Here is a 16,517-nt window from a genome sequence, read left to right on the forward strand (position 1 = left end):
ACAGGTGAAAGACCTTTTAAGTGTAACATATGCGGAAACCGCTTTTCCACGAAGGGCAACCTGAAAGTTCATTTTCAGAGACATAAAGAGAAATACCCTCATATTCAGATGAACCCTTATCCTGTTCCAGAATACCTCGATAATGTGCCCACCTGCTCTGGAATCCCATATGGGATGTCTCTGCCCCCCGAAAAGCCGGTCACAACATGGTTAGACAGCAAACCTGTTTTACCAACAGTCCCAACTTCCATTGGGCTCCAGCTGCCCCCCACTATACCTGGTGTGAACAGTTACGGAGATTCTCCGAGTATCACTCCTATGAGCAGGTCACCCCAGAGGCCTTCTCCTGCTTCCAGCGAATGCACTTCTCTATCCCCCAGCCTCAACACTTCTGAGTCAGGGGTTCCAGCATCTGCTGAATCCCCACAGCCTGTTCAGAGTGGCTCATCTCTGACCAAGACAGAACCTGTCACTCTGCCTCCCACGAGCACACGGCTCGGGGACCTTTCTGCAGGTGGGCAAGTTTCTGCAGCTTCCACGTCTTCAATTCCTACTGCTGTTACAGACAGCAGCGTTGCAACAAGCCTCCCAAACCCTGTGCTTCCAGTAGTGTCTGACCAGTTTAAGGCAAAGTTTCCATTTGGTGGTCTGCTAGACTCTATGCAAACGTCAGAAACCTCAAAACTGCAACAGCTAGTGGAGAACATTGATAAGAAGATGACAGATCCAAATCAATGCGTCATTTGTCACCGTGTGCTTAGTTGTCAGAGTGCTCTCAAGATGCATTACAGAACACATACAGGAGAAAGACCATTTAAATGCAAAATTTGTGGACGTGCCTTTACTACAAAAGGCAATCTAAAAACACATTTTGGAGTTCATCGAGCGAAGCCACCACTTAGAGTACAGCACTCGTGTCCCATTTGTCAGAAGAAATTTACAAATGCGGTTGTTCTTCAGCAGCACATTCGTATGCATATGGGTGGGCAAATTCCAAACACGCCACTACCAGAGGGCTTCCAGGACGCCATGGACTCAGAGCTTTCCTACGATGAAAAGAATGTTGACACACTGAGCAACTTCGATGATGACATTGATGAAAATTCTATGGAAGAGGACCCAGAACTAAAGGACACAGCAAGTGACTCATCCAAGCCCCTTATCTCTTACTCTGGGTCATGCCCTTCTTCACCACCTTCTGTGATCTCTAGTATTGCTGCTTTGGAGAATCAAATGAAAATGATTGATTCTGTCATGAACTGTCAGCAGCTGACCAGTTTAAAATCCATAGAAAATGGATCAGGGGAAAGTGACCATTTGAGCAATGACTCCTCATCTGCCGTTGGTGATCTCGAAAGCCAGAGTGCAGGCAGCCCTGCAATGTCAGAATCTTCTTCCTCCATGCAGGCTTTGTCTCCTGTAAATAGCAATAGTGAAAGTTTCAGATCAAAGTCCCCTGGTCTCAGTAACCAGGAAGAGCCACAAGAAATACAACTAAAGACAGAAAAACCAGACAGTCCACTGCCCACAACTGAAAATGGAGGCGCATTAGATCTGACATCCACCAACCCAGGAAGACCGGTCATCAAAGAGGAGGCTCCTTTTAGTCTGCTGTTCCTGAACAGAGAACGTGGTAAGTTTAAACGTACTGTTTGTAATATCTGTGGCAAGCCTTTTGCTTCTAAGAGTGCATTGGAAATTCACTACCGCAGCCATACTAAAGAACGTCCATTTGTTTGTACAGTCTGCAGTCGTGGGTGTTCCACTATGGGTAATTTAAAACAGCACTTACTGACGCACAAATTAAAAGAGCTGCCTTCTCAGTTATTTGAACCCAACTTTACTCTAGGTCCCAGCCAAAGTACTCCTAGCCTGGTCACCAGTACAGCACCTACCATGATCAAAATGGAAGTGAATGGTCACAGCAAGCCGATCTCTTTGGGTGAGGTTCCCTCGCTTCCAGCTGGAATCCAGGTTCCTGCTGCACCACAGACAGTGATGAGTCCGGGGATCACCCCTATGCTGGCGCCCCCCCCTCGCCGGACTCCCAAGCAGCACAACTGTCAGTCGTGCGGGAAGACCTTCTCCTCAGCAAGTGCACTGCAGATACACGAGCGCACCCATACCGGTGAAAAACCGTTTGGTTGCACAATCTGTGGTAGAGCTTTTACCACAAAGGGGAATCTTAAGGTAAGAGGCCACATGAAACTGTAAAAGCTTGGGGAGGGGGGTTTAAGGCGCTGCGCTTGAACTCAGCAGATCTTAATGCTTAGTGTTTGTCCCAAAGACAAGTGAGAAGGAAACTTCAAGGAAATGCTTGCTGTACAGTGGTGGTCATTATGCTTCCACTGTGCTGAAGATAGGGACTGGAAAGCAGCTGTGCAGTGATGCGAACTTTAAAACTGGTTCCAGGTGTACATGCAGGCATGTCGTAGTTCTCCTGACAGTCGTAATGGCACACCCATTCAGCTGATGGACACATTGTGGCAGTTCTTACGGACCATCAATGCAAAACAACCTCACTATAAACCAGAAACAGAGAGCTTGCTCAGCTCCTTGGGTGCCTCCCCAGTTTCTATTTCCTATTCTGCTTTGCAGCCATTGCAGACTGGAAAGCGGTTTCTCAGAGATTGACAGCAACTTACTATGGGACTGATGGCTCTTATTCCTGCAGGCTGGTTAACCATCAGGACACAGCCTGGGGAATACGTTTTTAAATGTCCTTTTTAAAAATATCAAATTTAGCAAAGTAATTTGTGCCTCCGACATGAGATAAAATACTATTAAAGTAGAACAAGAGGAAAAAAGGGGAAGGGCAGGAAAAAACACCCATCTCCTAGTACAAATAACGCCCTTGGTAATCTTCAGCATGTGAGGACTTCCAGCTTGCATGTGAAATTGTCTAACCTAAGAGACTATGTGCTCTTTAGTCTTGCAGCACGGTGTTTGTTTTCACTGAGAAGAAGCAAATGCACATTGAAAAACTACTACGGAACTGGGTTTTCTTTGTGTGGGCTGACTGGACTTTAGAATTGTGTCTTAACTGGAATTGATTTGTTTTCAATGCGAATTAAAAGGCATTTCTTTTAAAAAGCGAGTGCAACTGTAAGTAACAGCATTTCAGGCCAGACACCTCTCCAGAATGTGCTAACTTGAGGGTGCTTCTTGTCCCTGTTTACTCTGCAGGTGCACATGGGGACTCACATGTGGAATAACGCCCCTGCACGCCGCGGCCGCCGCCTCTCTGTGGAAAACCCCATGGCTTTGCTTGGTGGCGATGCACTCAAGTTCTCCGAGATGTTCCAGAAGGATTTGGCAGCTCGGGCCATGAATGTTGACCCCAATTTTTGGAACCAATATGCTGCAGCTATCACTAACGGACTTGCTATGAAGAACAATGAGATTTCTGTCATACAGAACGGAGGCATTCCTCAGCTCCCAGTAAGTCTAGGCGGAGGCGCCATCCCACCTCTAAGTAACCTTACCGGTGGCATGGACAAATCTCGCACGGGCAGCAGCCCTCCCATTGTCAGTCTGGACAAAGCAAGTTCTGAAACGGGAGCCAGTCGTCCATTCACCAGATTTATTGAGGATAATAAAGAGATTGGCATAAATTAAAAGCATTCATTCTGAGTAACTGTTGGACCACTACTCTACACAACACTTGTCCTGTTCCATGTACAGCTTTTGAAGTTAAGCATTAGTTTTCTGACCTAAATGCATAGGTTCCCTTTAAAGTTTTACCCATAGCAGAAATACATAACTCTATGGCTGCTGAAAAGTTGTCTTGCAAGATCTGCATGGTACTTCTTTCAACAGTGAGTTTGACTGTTACTGAGAACTTTGAAACCTTTTAATTTAACAGAAAACAAACAAACCAGTCACAGGATAACTTCATTAGAAACAGAAAGAGGCTAGTCTATATCCACTTCGCTTCTTACAAAACTTACTATTACCTGAGAAAGGGGGGCTTCGTTACAGCATTCTGTCACACTTATTTGCTGGTTTTGTTCAAATTAGTTAGAAACTTGGACTATGTTTTTAGGAATCTTAATCTTAAATAAGTGATTTAGTACCCCAATGCTGTGTATTATTACAGTATCCTTGTCTGTAGTATTTATAATGTTAAGATTATGCGGGTAACAGACAATATACTAGCCCCAAACTTAAATGAAGCTTTTGTACTGCAAAATACATCTGGCTATGTGATTTTTTTTTTTTTAAGCAAGTTCTGTTTTACTATGAATAAGTGGTTTATTTCAATGCAGGCAAAATTGTGAAGTTTTATTGGGAAAGATAGCATGCTTTTCATGTGCAAGTACCTGTCAGTAACAAACCTTTTTTTATTTAAATATTTGTAGCTGCTATGTGGACAGTTGTTCTATTAAATGAAAAAAATTGTAGTGTGGATTTTAGCTCAATGATTGGAAACCAAGTTACAGACAAACCTTAGCACCATAAATTATTCACAACATTATAAACAGTTGTGAGTAAATACTTCGTGTTATAAAAGCTGTACAATAAAAAGGTAATGTTTGTATAATGTGGTTGCAAACTCTTAATTTATACTATTGCACTTTTAGTATTTTGTACTAGGGAGGTTTGTCTATAATTTGAAACTGAACAAAAATGTAAACTATTTTATAAATAATACTTTGACGTAAGGAATAAGGAGGAGGACCCTGTTGCAGTTTCTTGTTTTGTAAGGTCAAACAATGAGAGATCTCTATTAATTAAGCAGAAAAGTTGCAGAGAACTGTCAGATCCTTAGGAAATATGGGGCCTGCCATTTCTTAAAAGGAAATGATTCTTTTAACTTTTCTACGAAGCCCACTTAAAAGCGTGACCGCCTCCGACAGAATTCTGATACAGTTATCTTAGGAGTGTGATATTAATACAAGTCTAGGATAGAGGAAGGAGAACATTGTGTAGGTTTAATTTTACTGTAATCTTTTCTGTCTCTTTCACACATAACCATGAGAAAGATACCAACTGCCTAATAATATTAGAACAAAATAAGAACTTTCAGGCAGCATGAGCAGTAGTAACATACGAATGTTCTGTATTTATTTCCAACTCTGTCTGATTATCTTTTCAGGTTTCTCCAAAGCACAATGTACTCTGATTAATCAAATATAATTTTATGTTGATTGCATTGTTGAAATGACACCAAGTAAACAAAGGGAATGGTTCCACTCATAAGTTAGGCTGGGGATGCTGAGGAGACTGGGGCTTAATCAAAACTTGAACAGTAAATGTTTTGTGTACTACCTCATTTTTGTGCATTACAAGCATGGTGGAGCTGACACTATGAACTTCCGTCCAGCAGAATTGCTTGAGGGACATTATGGGTAGCTGGGTAACAGCGCAAGGAGTTTTATGCCCCTGAAGAACGAATCAGACAGTGAGGTCTTCTCAGTTGATACTGAAAAATAGGACAATCTTTCTTATACAACAGAAACCATTACTGTAAGAGGATGGACTATTTCTGCCATCACATAATGGAGTGAAAAGAGGTTCAAAGACTTAGCTGTTTGTTTCTATTGGAAATGAACAATGAACTCTACAGCTCCATTTTCTACAATGATGAGGTAGAGATATATAGATATATGTATCTCTCTACATAATAAAAATTTTGTGTCTGTAACACCTCTACAATATAACATCATTTTTTGCCACAGTGTGTGGGTGGTTAGAGGTGTTTCCAAGCATAAAAAAAAAAAAAAAAAAAAAAACAAAACAAAAAAACAACAAACTGAGGTGGCTTAATGTTGCTGGATTTCAGCAATTGAATGTTTTTATTTATCTGTGTAATTTTTGGTGTGACTTTTTTTTTTTGTTAGTATTTGGTACCACCTAGTGTTATCTCTGTTCCCTAAAGGATGTGTATAACTTAAAAAAAAAAAAAGGAAAGAAAAAAAAAAAGAGAAGAAAAAAACAAAAAAGGAAAAAAAGAAAAATCTGTAAAGTGTTGTAAATAAGATGGTTGATGATGGTACAGTAAGACTGACCCCATTTTGTATTCAGGGTTAGGCCATTCCTCTCTGCATGGTGAAGAGAGACACTATTTTTATACTGTGATACCATGTAGGGCTAGGAGCCTCCCTGAAACAGCTGGGAATTGTTACCTAGATCCAATATTTTTTATTATTAAATCTTGTTGGCTTGACACATCTACTGATTGAAATGGATGTCTTAGTCTAGGTTACTATTTTTGTCATATGGAATTGAATAAAATGCAGGATGTAATATTATTTCTGAATTGCGTTCCTTGATTATTCTAATAACAGAGCAAGATATGAGACTAAGGTCACTTGTGGTAGATTGGTGTCAATGACTTCTAATCATCGCATCTGAAACTCAGAATAAGGTCGACACCTTATATTCAAATGTTTTTCTAATTTATATTAACAGTGCAAAGGGATAGAATTATTAAAACCTCTTTTCCCATGAAAATAAATCATTAGAGCATTTATTGCAAGACAGTAGAACAAAAAAACCCAAAACCACCAAAACAAAAAAAAAATAATATTTTGGAGTGGGGAAAACAGACTTTGGAAGGACTACTCTTTCAAATTAACTGCTTTCTGAACACTTATCATGTATTCTTTACTGAAAAAGCCTCCTTTTCAGGTTGTTTAAACATCTGCCTAATATCCACGATATACTGCACAATAAAATCTGGGAACAAATTTATCAGGAGCAGTTCAAATTCTAAAATAAAACAAAAAGGAAAAAAATTGACAACTCGCATCCGTTCATTCCAAATGACATAACCTGTACATTTAAACCTATGATTTTGTTTCATCTTTTTTTTCAAGACCCTAATTTCTCAAAGCATGTCTAACTTTAACCAAATTATTTTTTCACGTTGATTTAAATGAAAGTATTTACATTCTTAAGGTTAGGCATGTGATTAAGTATCTCCTGCAAAAAAAAGTTGTATGTTCAAGTAACCTTCAAGCTGTTATATTCCGATGTTGGATGCCTGTTGCATTTAAAACGGACAAAAGATAAATAAAAGAGAAAAATCTGTATTAATCATCTTTCAGTGGCCTTGTTATGAAGATACTGTGTTTTATAAGATGAACCCAAAGAAGGTATGAGTTCCCTCAGGTGACTCAACAGCAGTGATAGGTTTGTGCTTTTCTTCCTGCATCTACGTCCCTGAGCCTTGCTGAGAGAAAACATGATATGCAAAAGAGGAGGAAAGCAAAGGAGCACTGATAGTTACGGTTCTGTTCGAAACACAAGAGGAAAATTACCTGCTTTCCCCTCCTCCCCCCCCCCCCCAAAAAAAAGGATGAAAGCAGAATGGTATTCTTTTTAAATATGTATGGGTTATTTTTTTTTATTACAGGAACACATGAAGTAATAAAATGTGCTACACAGATAAAAATGGTCAAAGTCTGTTGAATTGCAGATGTTTAAAAATAGAACCATGTAGGAATTCTGTGTCTTTAGAAAAATTGCTGGTTATGATTTTTTGAGGGGAGGGTTATTTTACTACATGAAAATTCCAGCAAGGCTTTCAAACTCTTCAATTAAATTTTTCCCATGAGTTATTAAAAAGAGAGCATTTATGACAAATGATTGACATACCTAAATTTGTATCCATTTTTTTCCATTTTGTATATATTAGTCCTCAGTATATTTTCTGTCCCTTTACCTGTTTTGTCCTTTCTCTCTTGGCAAATACTTTGTTTTTCGAAAGTTGCATTTGTACTGTATTTGTGTTGTCTTTAATTTACTTCTCTGCATGTACTCTGTCGTTTGGAAGATACTGTGTTTTATTTTTTCCTTTTTCTCTAATTCTGCAGAGGTCAAAAGAGCTGCCTGTTTTTTACGTCTTTGTGTAACACTAGCATAATGAATGATGAAGTCTTCAGTGATGTGATCAGGTATGTGCATAGCTCACAGGATTTGCTAATAAACATGCCATTCACACTCCATCCTCCAGATGAAGGCATGAAGTTTGTTAGTGTCGCTGGTCTAGGGCAGCTGCAGATGGACAGGAGGATGGAAGTACTGATCCTAACTTCACTGTGCCTGCTTTTACACCACTGAAGCTCCATGGGCTTTAGTGGAGATACTCTAGGTTTATTCTGGTGCAAGAGGGACTGCTTCCAGGATTGGATATCTTGCTTTACTTCACTTATTATCAAAACAATGGCTAGCTATACAGTCTATTTTAAAGTATGTCTAAGCAAAAACATTCTGGACTTTATTTTTAAAAAGAGGCAAAATATACATAAAATATATATTTTAGTACATTCCACAGGATTATCCCAGTTTTAAAGGAGATCCTGAAAGCTGAATCTAAAAACAAATATAGCTGTGTCCCTTAATATACAATTTGATATCATCATATGAGTTATCAGTGTATTCACATAAATGAGTAAAAGAAGCTGTAATTTTTGTGTATAAAAGAAGAATGGGAGAATCTTGCTATGGCTCTGCTACACAAGGTTGGCACTCACAGGGAAATCCCTTCCCTTTGCAGATATTAAAGGTATCAGCAGATTTATGAAAAGAAAAATACATGTTTGTGCATGTTGCAACACCAGTGTATAGTATTTTATTTTTTCAAAGGGAGAATGTCTCAATCTCAATTGACAAAGTGACAAATACAAAAGCCAGCAGCGTTTGGCTATGCCACTGGCATAGTTTGAAGATGTGGGCAAGTCACTAAATAGACTCAGATTTTGCTTGAGAACGAGATACTTCTGGGGCCTCTGGGAATCAGGGACTGAACTCCCCTTGCAGCTTCAGCTAGCACCTTGTAGTATCGGGATGAGTTGCCCTATCAGTGAGATGGGGTAACACTTTTGTACCTACCTCACGAGGGTGTTGTGAGGAATGGTTTTATGTTTGTACAATTTTTCAAAAAAGGAAAATGCTTGGTATTATCACTGATTTTAGAGAGTTTACAGTATATGTGCTATTATTTATTATTTGTACTCCAGTAGTATATATGAGATCAGTCAGAACTGAAGGGCCTTACCCTAAATGTTGTACACTCATCTAGTTGGGATTCATACAAAATTTTACTCAGTAACATTTTGCAAGGGAGATATTTCATTATCAACTATCTATTTGATTACTATAGGGTTTAATTCAGTTATTTAAGTATTCAAACTGATTATCAGTTTTAGGCCATGGCAGAAAATTATTTGGTATCACATTTTGTTTTGAGCTTGTATTGATTTTCAGAAAAAGCGCACCAATTTTCTGTGGATAATCTAGATTCAAATCTTGCTATCAGTGGAATTCTACTGTACTTTTTGCTATTAAAGCTAAACGTTAAAATACATGTGTGTGTATATGTTATTATAGACCAATATATAATATATCTATATACCTATAAAAGTGTATGTTTTAAATTTCTTTAGCTGCTTAGAATTTCTTTCAAACCATGTGTGGCATATTTTGCTCCAAGTGTTGCGCATTTCAGATTTAGCTTAAACATTGTTTAATTTCAAAGGTAGTGCTTACTATCATTGGGATGCTGAACAGAAAGTAATTTGTTTCCCAGATTGGCAAACTATAGTTAATATTTTGTACAGGTATCTGATTTACAGTACTGTGTTGAACAGCCTCTTTATCAACTGTTCATGTGCTAAATATATTAGCTCAATTAATTCTATTGATACTCTTGACTGTTTTATTTGATTATACAGAAAGTTTTTGGTTTAGCTTTGTAAAAGTTTTCTTCAGTGATGTTAGTCTGTCTGATTTCACTCAGGCACATCACGGAGTAAAGGTGTGAGTAATGGTGGGTGAATCTAGTCTAGAGAATGTCTCTTTTCTCTCTGCACGTTACTGACATCTCTCCACCACCTCATTCTGGTTACCAGCCTCTCTCGTGTGTTAATTTCACTCGTGGCTCAGCCAATTTTGTCCAACACTTGGCACTTTTTCTGCTACAGTGCACAGTTCATATGGGACCTATAGATATACTAACATAAGTATTGTATTTAAGATAGGCTGGTGGTGGAGGGTGTAAGTGAACACCTATGCTGAAAGCCATATGCAGTTACCTGTTGTGTGCGGCAAATGTGCACATAAAAGGATGTGGTCATCAGGAGGTTTTTATCACTTTATACTCTCAATAATAGGCATGATATAGGAGATTTCGGTTGGGTTTCTGCTTTTTAAATAATCCTTGTAAGAACAGTTATGAACAGATACCTTAAACAGGAGAATATACCTTTTCAGGTAAGAGTTTTGCGGTCTTTTGATTGGGACTTGCCTTTTCTTCTGCCCATTTTCTATTAAATGACTTTTCCCAACATAGCCTTCTAGATCACTTCACAGTTAACATTTAGTCCTTCACCTGGGTTTTTATCTGCCATTATCCCATTCCAAACAGGCTTACTGAAACCAATGGGTTTTATACTAAGACATTAGCTAATGCATCTAATGGGTAGCAGAATTGATTTTCCTGTGCATTTTGGAAATGTTCTTAAAAGAATATTCAGTTAAATCTTGAAAGAGTTTCTCACATTTCTTGTGTCATTGAATGTGACACCTATGCCAATATTTGGCAGCAGTCTGGTCCAGTCTGTGGTACTTTCCCTTACACTGGGCAGCCCAGTGCTCCACAATTTACCCTAGATAAACTAATGACATATGCCAACCAGTATTACTCATTGAAAGAAATTTTTTTTTTAGTATGTTATCAAGCATCTGATTGCAATAGTTGCAATTCCAGCCTCACAGAAGGTAGATTAAATGAGCCTGGTAGTCTCTGCAGTCTACATCTTACCTCTTCCCCAAACCCTACTATCTTCAGGAAGCAGTTTGCCATTGTTTCCCCTGTGATAATATATTTTCTCTTTCTTTTCTGCAAAGTAGTTCTGCTATGCTAATTTCTTTGGTTTCATTGTCTTCCTGTACATGGCCATGTTCTTCACATGTTTTCTTTTAAGGTAGTGTTAGATTTGCCCAATTCACACATCGACCTTTGTATTATGTTGAGATTAATTTCTTTTATACTTTTGGCGCCAGGTCGTATTGTCACTACTTATATCTCCGCCTAATTCCAATTAATTTCTCTCATTTCTATGAGTAGAAGATACTGCACAATGAAGCAAAATTCAGCACTCTGAAACTTGGAAGAATTTTAAAATGTTTGTCCATCAGGGATTACTGCACACTCACATATTGAGCATTCAGGTTTATTAACCTCAGCTTTTGGACTTTTTATACATATAACCGGTTCCACTCTTAGTTCCTTTATATCTGGAGATGTTTTTAGGCTGATCATGGTTTTCCATACTTTTTAAAAATAGCAGCATATTACTTTTCCCAAAAACCTGCATCATAGTAACATTTACTTAGTGGCTGATGTTTTCTGTGCAACAAGTAAATTGTAATGAGTTATCAAATTTTGCTGTTATTTCAGTGGAACAATTCACATATAAGGTCGAGATGGAAGTAAAGCTCAAATGAGTACGATAAGTAGCTTTTTCTTTCTGCCTTTATATCTCTAGTGCTAAATGGGAGAAAAATAACAGGATCTTTTACCACATGAAAAGCAACCAATATAGATATCATGACAATAGTGATGTTAAGGACAAACAGAGGCACAGTACCAGAATTAAACACAACAGAAAATACAAGAATTTAAGATACTAGATTTTAAAAATATACGTAGTAAGGAAACAGAAACATACTTCTAAACAACTAACAATACCTAATTGTTAGTAGCTCCCTAATGGGCCTTATTTTTTTTCAAGGATTCATTTATCTGAAGTCAAGAGAATCTGGGGGAAGCTGAGCAGCGTGTCCCTGGGTTCAGCTTCTTGTTAGACTTCCTCATCAGCTCAGGAAATGCTTCTTCAAGTTCAGTTGTTAAGGTGGAGGAGCTCCTGAAACCAGAAATATCATCTAGTCAATTTTAGTGTGTGTGAATATGCCAAGCACATTTCCAGTTTACCCCTATTCCATGGTCTTAAAAAAAATTGGAATATTTTATTATTTCTAAAGCTTACCATAGGTGTCCAAAACAGGAATGAAAATGACCCTTAGCACATCCTGATAATTGTGTCTGTGAAAGGATTAATCTCTTTTACTGGGCAGAGATATTCTAATTTCTGCAGATCACTCCTAATTTACACTGGTATGAGCAAAATCAAATAGCTATAGTGACTGTATAATCGCTTTTTCATCAGAGCAAGGGACTTGTCTTTTTTGTTAACCATAAGTTTTTCTGTTACAAGTCACAGGACATACTGGAACAAACGTAAGATAATCAAGATATATCTATATTTCTGTATGTAACAGACCCCTTCCCAATCTGGAGGCCACCTGGCCCAGCAGAAGCTGCTTCCATACAATTTCAAATGCTTTCATTCTCTTGGAAAAGGACAGTTAAATCCAAAGGGAATATTAGGATTGGCCTTTCGTCCCACAATCCTGCTTGGATATTGAATGGGAGTGTGTCCCTCAGCCCATGTCAAAACTGCCCATGAAGATGTTGCTGGCTGATGGGGCAATTCCTCGCCTCCTGCCCTGGCCGTGGTCAGTTCAAGGAGACTGTCAAAGCCTACGAGGGCAAACATTTCTTTGGAGAGGAGTAAAATATACTTTTAGGTGGAGGCATCTTCTATCCTGCCTTTACATAGCTGTATGTCTAAAGTAACCGGAATTGACTCTATGAGACCATTCCTTTCAGCATCTTTCTCTCTTTCCATTAGGAATTTGACCCATCTTACGTGGTTTTGTAGTTCATATCTCATGCTTCTGGAAATCTGGGCTTCTTCTACCAACTTTCATGTGTGAAAAGAGAATTGTTCCTTGTAGGTTTTCTGAGAGGGTTTTCCAGATTCTGTGAAGCTGCCAGAACATCTTTTAGCACATGTTTATTCATTATTTTATCTGGGTTTATTAGCTAGCCCACTCCTGTTCCAGCATCAGAATATACACATGGTTATTCAGGAATAATATTTCCTGAATACTTGTGTAGACAGAGTAGTCCCTTAAGTAATGAGTTCAATTAGGCTAAGATACACTATGTAGCAATTCAATAACAAAAGTCCTGGGAGGTAGGGGGAGAAGAGGCTTGCCAATTGCTTACACACAGTATGCTGGATAACAACTAAAGACTCCGTGCTGTGGCATATTTGGCACATGCTGGCCTTCAGTTATGCCTAGCAACTCCCAAGGTTTGAGCAGTTCCTTACTAAGGTTTCAATCAAGGAAAAAAAACATAGCATAGTGTGCAAATTAGTAAGACAACAGGCTCCATTTGAAATCTCTGGGGATGTTCAGTCTTACAGAATACCAGCATCCAAGAAAATCAATTTATCTTCCATTTTTGCCTAAAAAATTGTCAATAGACAGTTCAATTTACCAATTCACTACCCTGAATACAGGGTGTTGGATTCAGAACTGTAACTTAGAGAAAACACTCTCAAAACCTGAAATGCATACAATTTGGCAGATTTGACTTGGGAATTACAACCAATTCAACATTTGGTTTATATTTCTTATTACCATTGTTAAAACATTTAAATATTTATTCTAAGAAGGTCAGTTAGCTGCATTTTAAATGGGCTAAGCATTCTACCATGTTCTTCTACCATGTTCTCCACCATATATATTCTTTTGAGAGAATAATGCACTGCAAAAAATGCCTAGAAATCATTTGGCTCTGCCTGTGGTCCAGTGAGACTACTCTTCTCTGTTTCCACTTCAAGTGCAATCTCCTTTTGAGGAAACTGTCCTGTAAAATAGAGACGTTGCTCATTTTTTAGAGAAAAATCCTTCAAGATTTAAAGTCTACTTCAAGTTGTTACAATGACTGTTCAAATAAAAACAAATCCCAGAACCTAGCAACGCTACATTAAAATAATATGGAATTGAAAGATTGTTATACCAATACCTCTCAGTCATCTGCTTTTCAAGCTTATGGTTTTGTGATAGCAATGGGATTTTGCCTGCCAGAGCATTAAGCATTGTTCTGCAGTTTCTGAGGAGGTGCCTGCCAGTCAAGCCTCTTGACAGCTCCTGGGGTTAAGTCTTCAGAGGCTTGAGATATTGATACAGATTTCTTAGCATTGATTTTTTTGGAGACTTAAAATGTAAAGTTTCACTCAAATGCTTCAAATGAATTACCTTATTTTAGTTGTCGTAAGTCACAGAGTCAAAGGAAAACTTTGGGTAAAAGTTTTCAGAAAGCAGATTTCAGCTGCTGAAATCATGCCACAGCTTTGGAATCTGTGTTGAGATGCCATTCATGGTCTACAAAGGTTAGAACTTGCCCACTGGGTTGGGATCATTGAGCCATACCATACCTGATTGCTGAAAAAAAACACGCAGCAAAAGCAAGATCTTAACAGGATATTGGAAAACAGAAAAAAGCCCTTGTTTCTCCATTGCAAGACAGAGATTTGGCTGTTCTCCTGAGCACTTAAAATTGATGTGCTATAGTTTTCATGATTAGAGCATTACAGTAGAGCTGAAGCTCTGCCAGGGATTTTGATATGGATTTTTTGTGGTTTGTTTTTAACTCATCTATATGCCAGTTCATTAACATGAGGTAAGCTTTTCTCAGCTTGTATTTGACTTCTGCTATCATTATTCTTATAACTGGCTTCTTTCCATGCTATTTTGTACTCTGGCAGATTGTACTGTTCTGTTCACAGGATGTATTACTGCATAACTAGTTGTAGCATAAGTGAAAACATTCAGAGAAATCACCAACACCCATCACATTGCTGGTTTTATTTCTTTATACATCAGTTAATGTACTCCTTTATATTCTTACCTTTGGCTGAACAGGGTAGGTTTGTCTACTTTTTTTTCTGTGTACAAGTATAAGTAGGGCACAGCCTTGATAGCTGATCCTCTATTCTGAGACCGAACTCCCACTAGCTTGTGCCCAACTCTGAAGTTTGTATTTCTCTTGGAGTGATGTATCCACCTTATGTAGTCCTTCATGAGTTATTTTGTAGTTAATATGTAGGAACTGGGAGGGTATCTTTTTCTTTCAGAAGGATTCAGAGATTTTTAAAGCACTGCTACCAAAATGATCAGAAAAGATTGTTTTAAGTTGCAGCAAAAGCTGGAGGCGATAAGTGACATAAAGCAAAGTAGGCAGCCTTACCACAGCACAGAAGTAAGTAAGCAGAAGACAAGAAGGATTCACAGGAGAAGGAAGGAAAGAAGGGAGGAAGGAAGGAAGGAAGGGAGGGAGGGAGGAAGGAAGGGAGGGAGGGAGATATAAAGTGATAGAGAGCTATCTGGGCTATTCCACATTTAGTAAAAAATCTCTTTTATGCAATGCCTTCAAAGAATACAAGACAGAAGTAATACATAGTGCATATACATTGTGTGCAGACTGCAGGCTTTTAATTAACTGCTTGATTTTTCTTATGTGCCTTAAGACAAACCTTACTTACAATTTATTACTTTTCTTCAGTATTTCACACTCTGAAAATCACTCATTTTTAATTATCAGCCCTGCTTTTGCCTCAGTGTCAAACTTTAAAGCTATAATTGTTCCACTGACTGCTATAAATGTTGGCCTATTGCAAGTTACAGTAGTACCATAACAAATTACATGGGCTCATTCTGGATATATAAAATGCATCTCACCTGAACAAAACTCTTATCTAGGACTATCACCAGCACTTCAGGACACATTGCCTGTGTTTTGATCTCATAAAATTGGCCTTTCAGCCCTTCTAGAGGCTCAATTGTTGCTGTAACAGTGGAAGAGTGTGTATTTGATGGATTTGTTATAATTTGGCTTTATTGTCTTTGAAGAAGCTGGGTGGACTTGCTGAGGAAAATTCTTGAAATGCTACTGAACAGATTCAGGGAGAGACTGTGGATAGACAGACCAGTGGAGTCCAACAGAGTCACTGCGCGTCTGTTCAGCTGGTATCTTTGAGAGAGCAAAAGGCTGAAAGGAAGATTGTGAAGCAGACAGCCACACCTCCAGGGTGATGGAAAAAATGTCATAGGGTTGTGGGGAAATTTGGCAGACCTTTCTGCTTCTCAGTTAGCGACTGGCTTGAATGAAGAATACACCTACAAGGCTGCTGTCGGCAGAGAATTGAGTGTAACATAGTTGATTTTGTTCTCTCTAGCTTCCTTAAGGATATTTTTCTATTTAAAAGCTTGTTTAAATAAAAGCTTTTATTCAAATAAAACTTAGCTTTCCTGAGTTGGGGTGGGGAAGATGCTGAGGAGGAGGCAGATTTGCCACAAAGCTGTAGTTGAAACAGAGTCTTGTTACCTTCTGCATGAGCACAACACAGCAGCTTTCTTAGGCCATCAGCAGCTCTAGGAAGTGCTCTCTCCTCATTCATTCAGCCAGGGTACAAACACAGCCAGAACCTGTTTCTCGCTGTTTTGAGCTTCTGTAACTCCCAGTGTCTGCACAGGTAGGGTAAGAAGGAAATGAGGAAGGCTTACATCTGTCCTGGGGGAAATGGTAGTAAAGAAGATCTGAGGTAGCAAAGCAAATGGTAAAGAATATAATTCCCCATTAGTTGACATGCTTG

At 38.7% G+C, this 16,517-nt stretch overlaps 1 protein-coding gene across 5 annotated transcripts in view; it reads left to right on the forward strand.

Annotated features, from left to right (window-relative positions):
* The window catches only part of SALL3 (spalt like transcription factor 3), a 51,036-nt gene that overhangs the window by 17,718 nt on the left and 16,801 nt on the right, over positions 1-16,517 (forward strand). For 2 of the 5 annotated variants that reach the window (XM_064666131.1, XM_064666122.1), the window contains exons 2-4: positions 1-1,633; positions 1,850-2,190; positions 3,187-7,041. The exon at positions 1-1,633 is cut by the window's left edge. In XM_064666131.1, coding sequence (XP_064522201.1) covers positions 1-1,633; positions 1,850-2,190; positions 3,187-3,618 — 2,406 coding nt within the window. In that variant the 3' untranslated portion in view covers positions 3,619-7,041. Of the gene's footprint in view, positions 1,634-1,849; positions 2,191-3,186; positions 7,042-7,820; positions 9,314-16,517 lie in introns of those variants that run through there. The other 3 variants (XM_064666152.1, XM_064666141.1, XM_064666161.1) reach the window with 3 other exon arrangements.

Source organism: Pseudopipra pipra, chromosome 1 (assembly GCF_036250125.1).
Source record: "Pseudopipra pipra isolate bDixPip1 chromosome 1, bDixPip1.hap1, whole genome shotgun sequence".
In the NCBI taxonomy this organism is placed as follows: domain Eukaryota; kingdom Metazoa; phylum Chordata; class Aves; order Passeriformes; family Pipridae; genus Pseudopipra; species Pseudopipra pipra.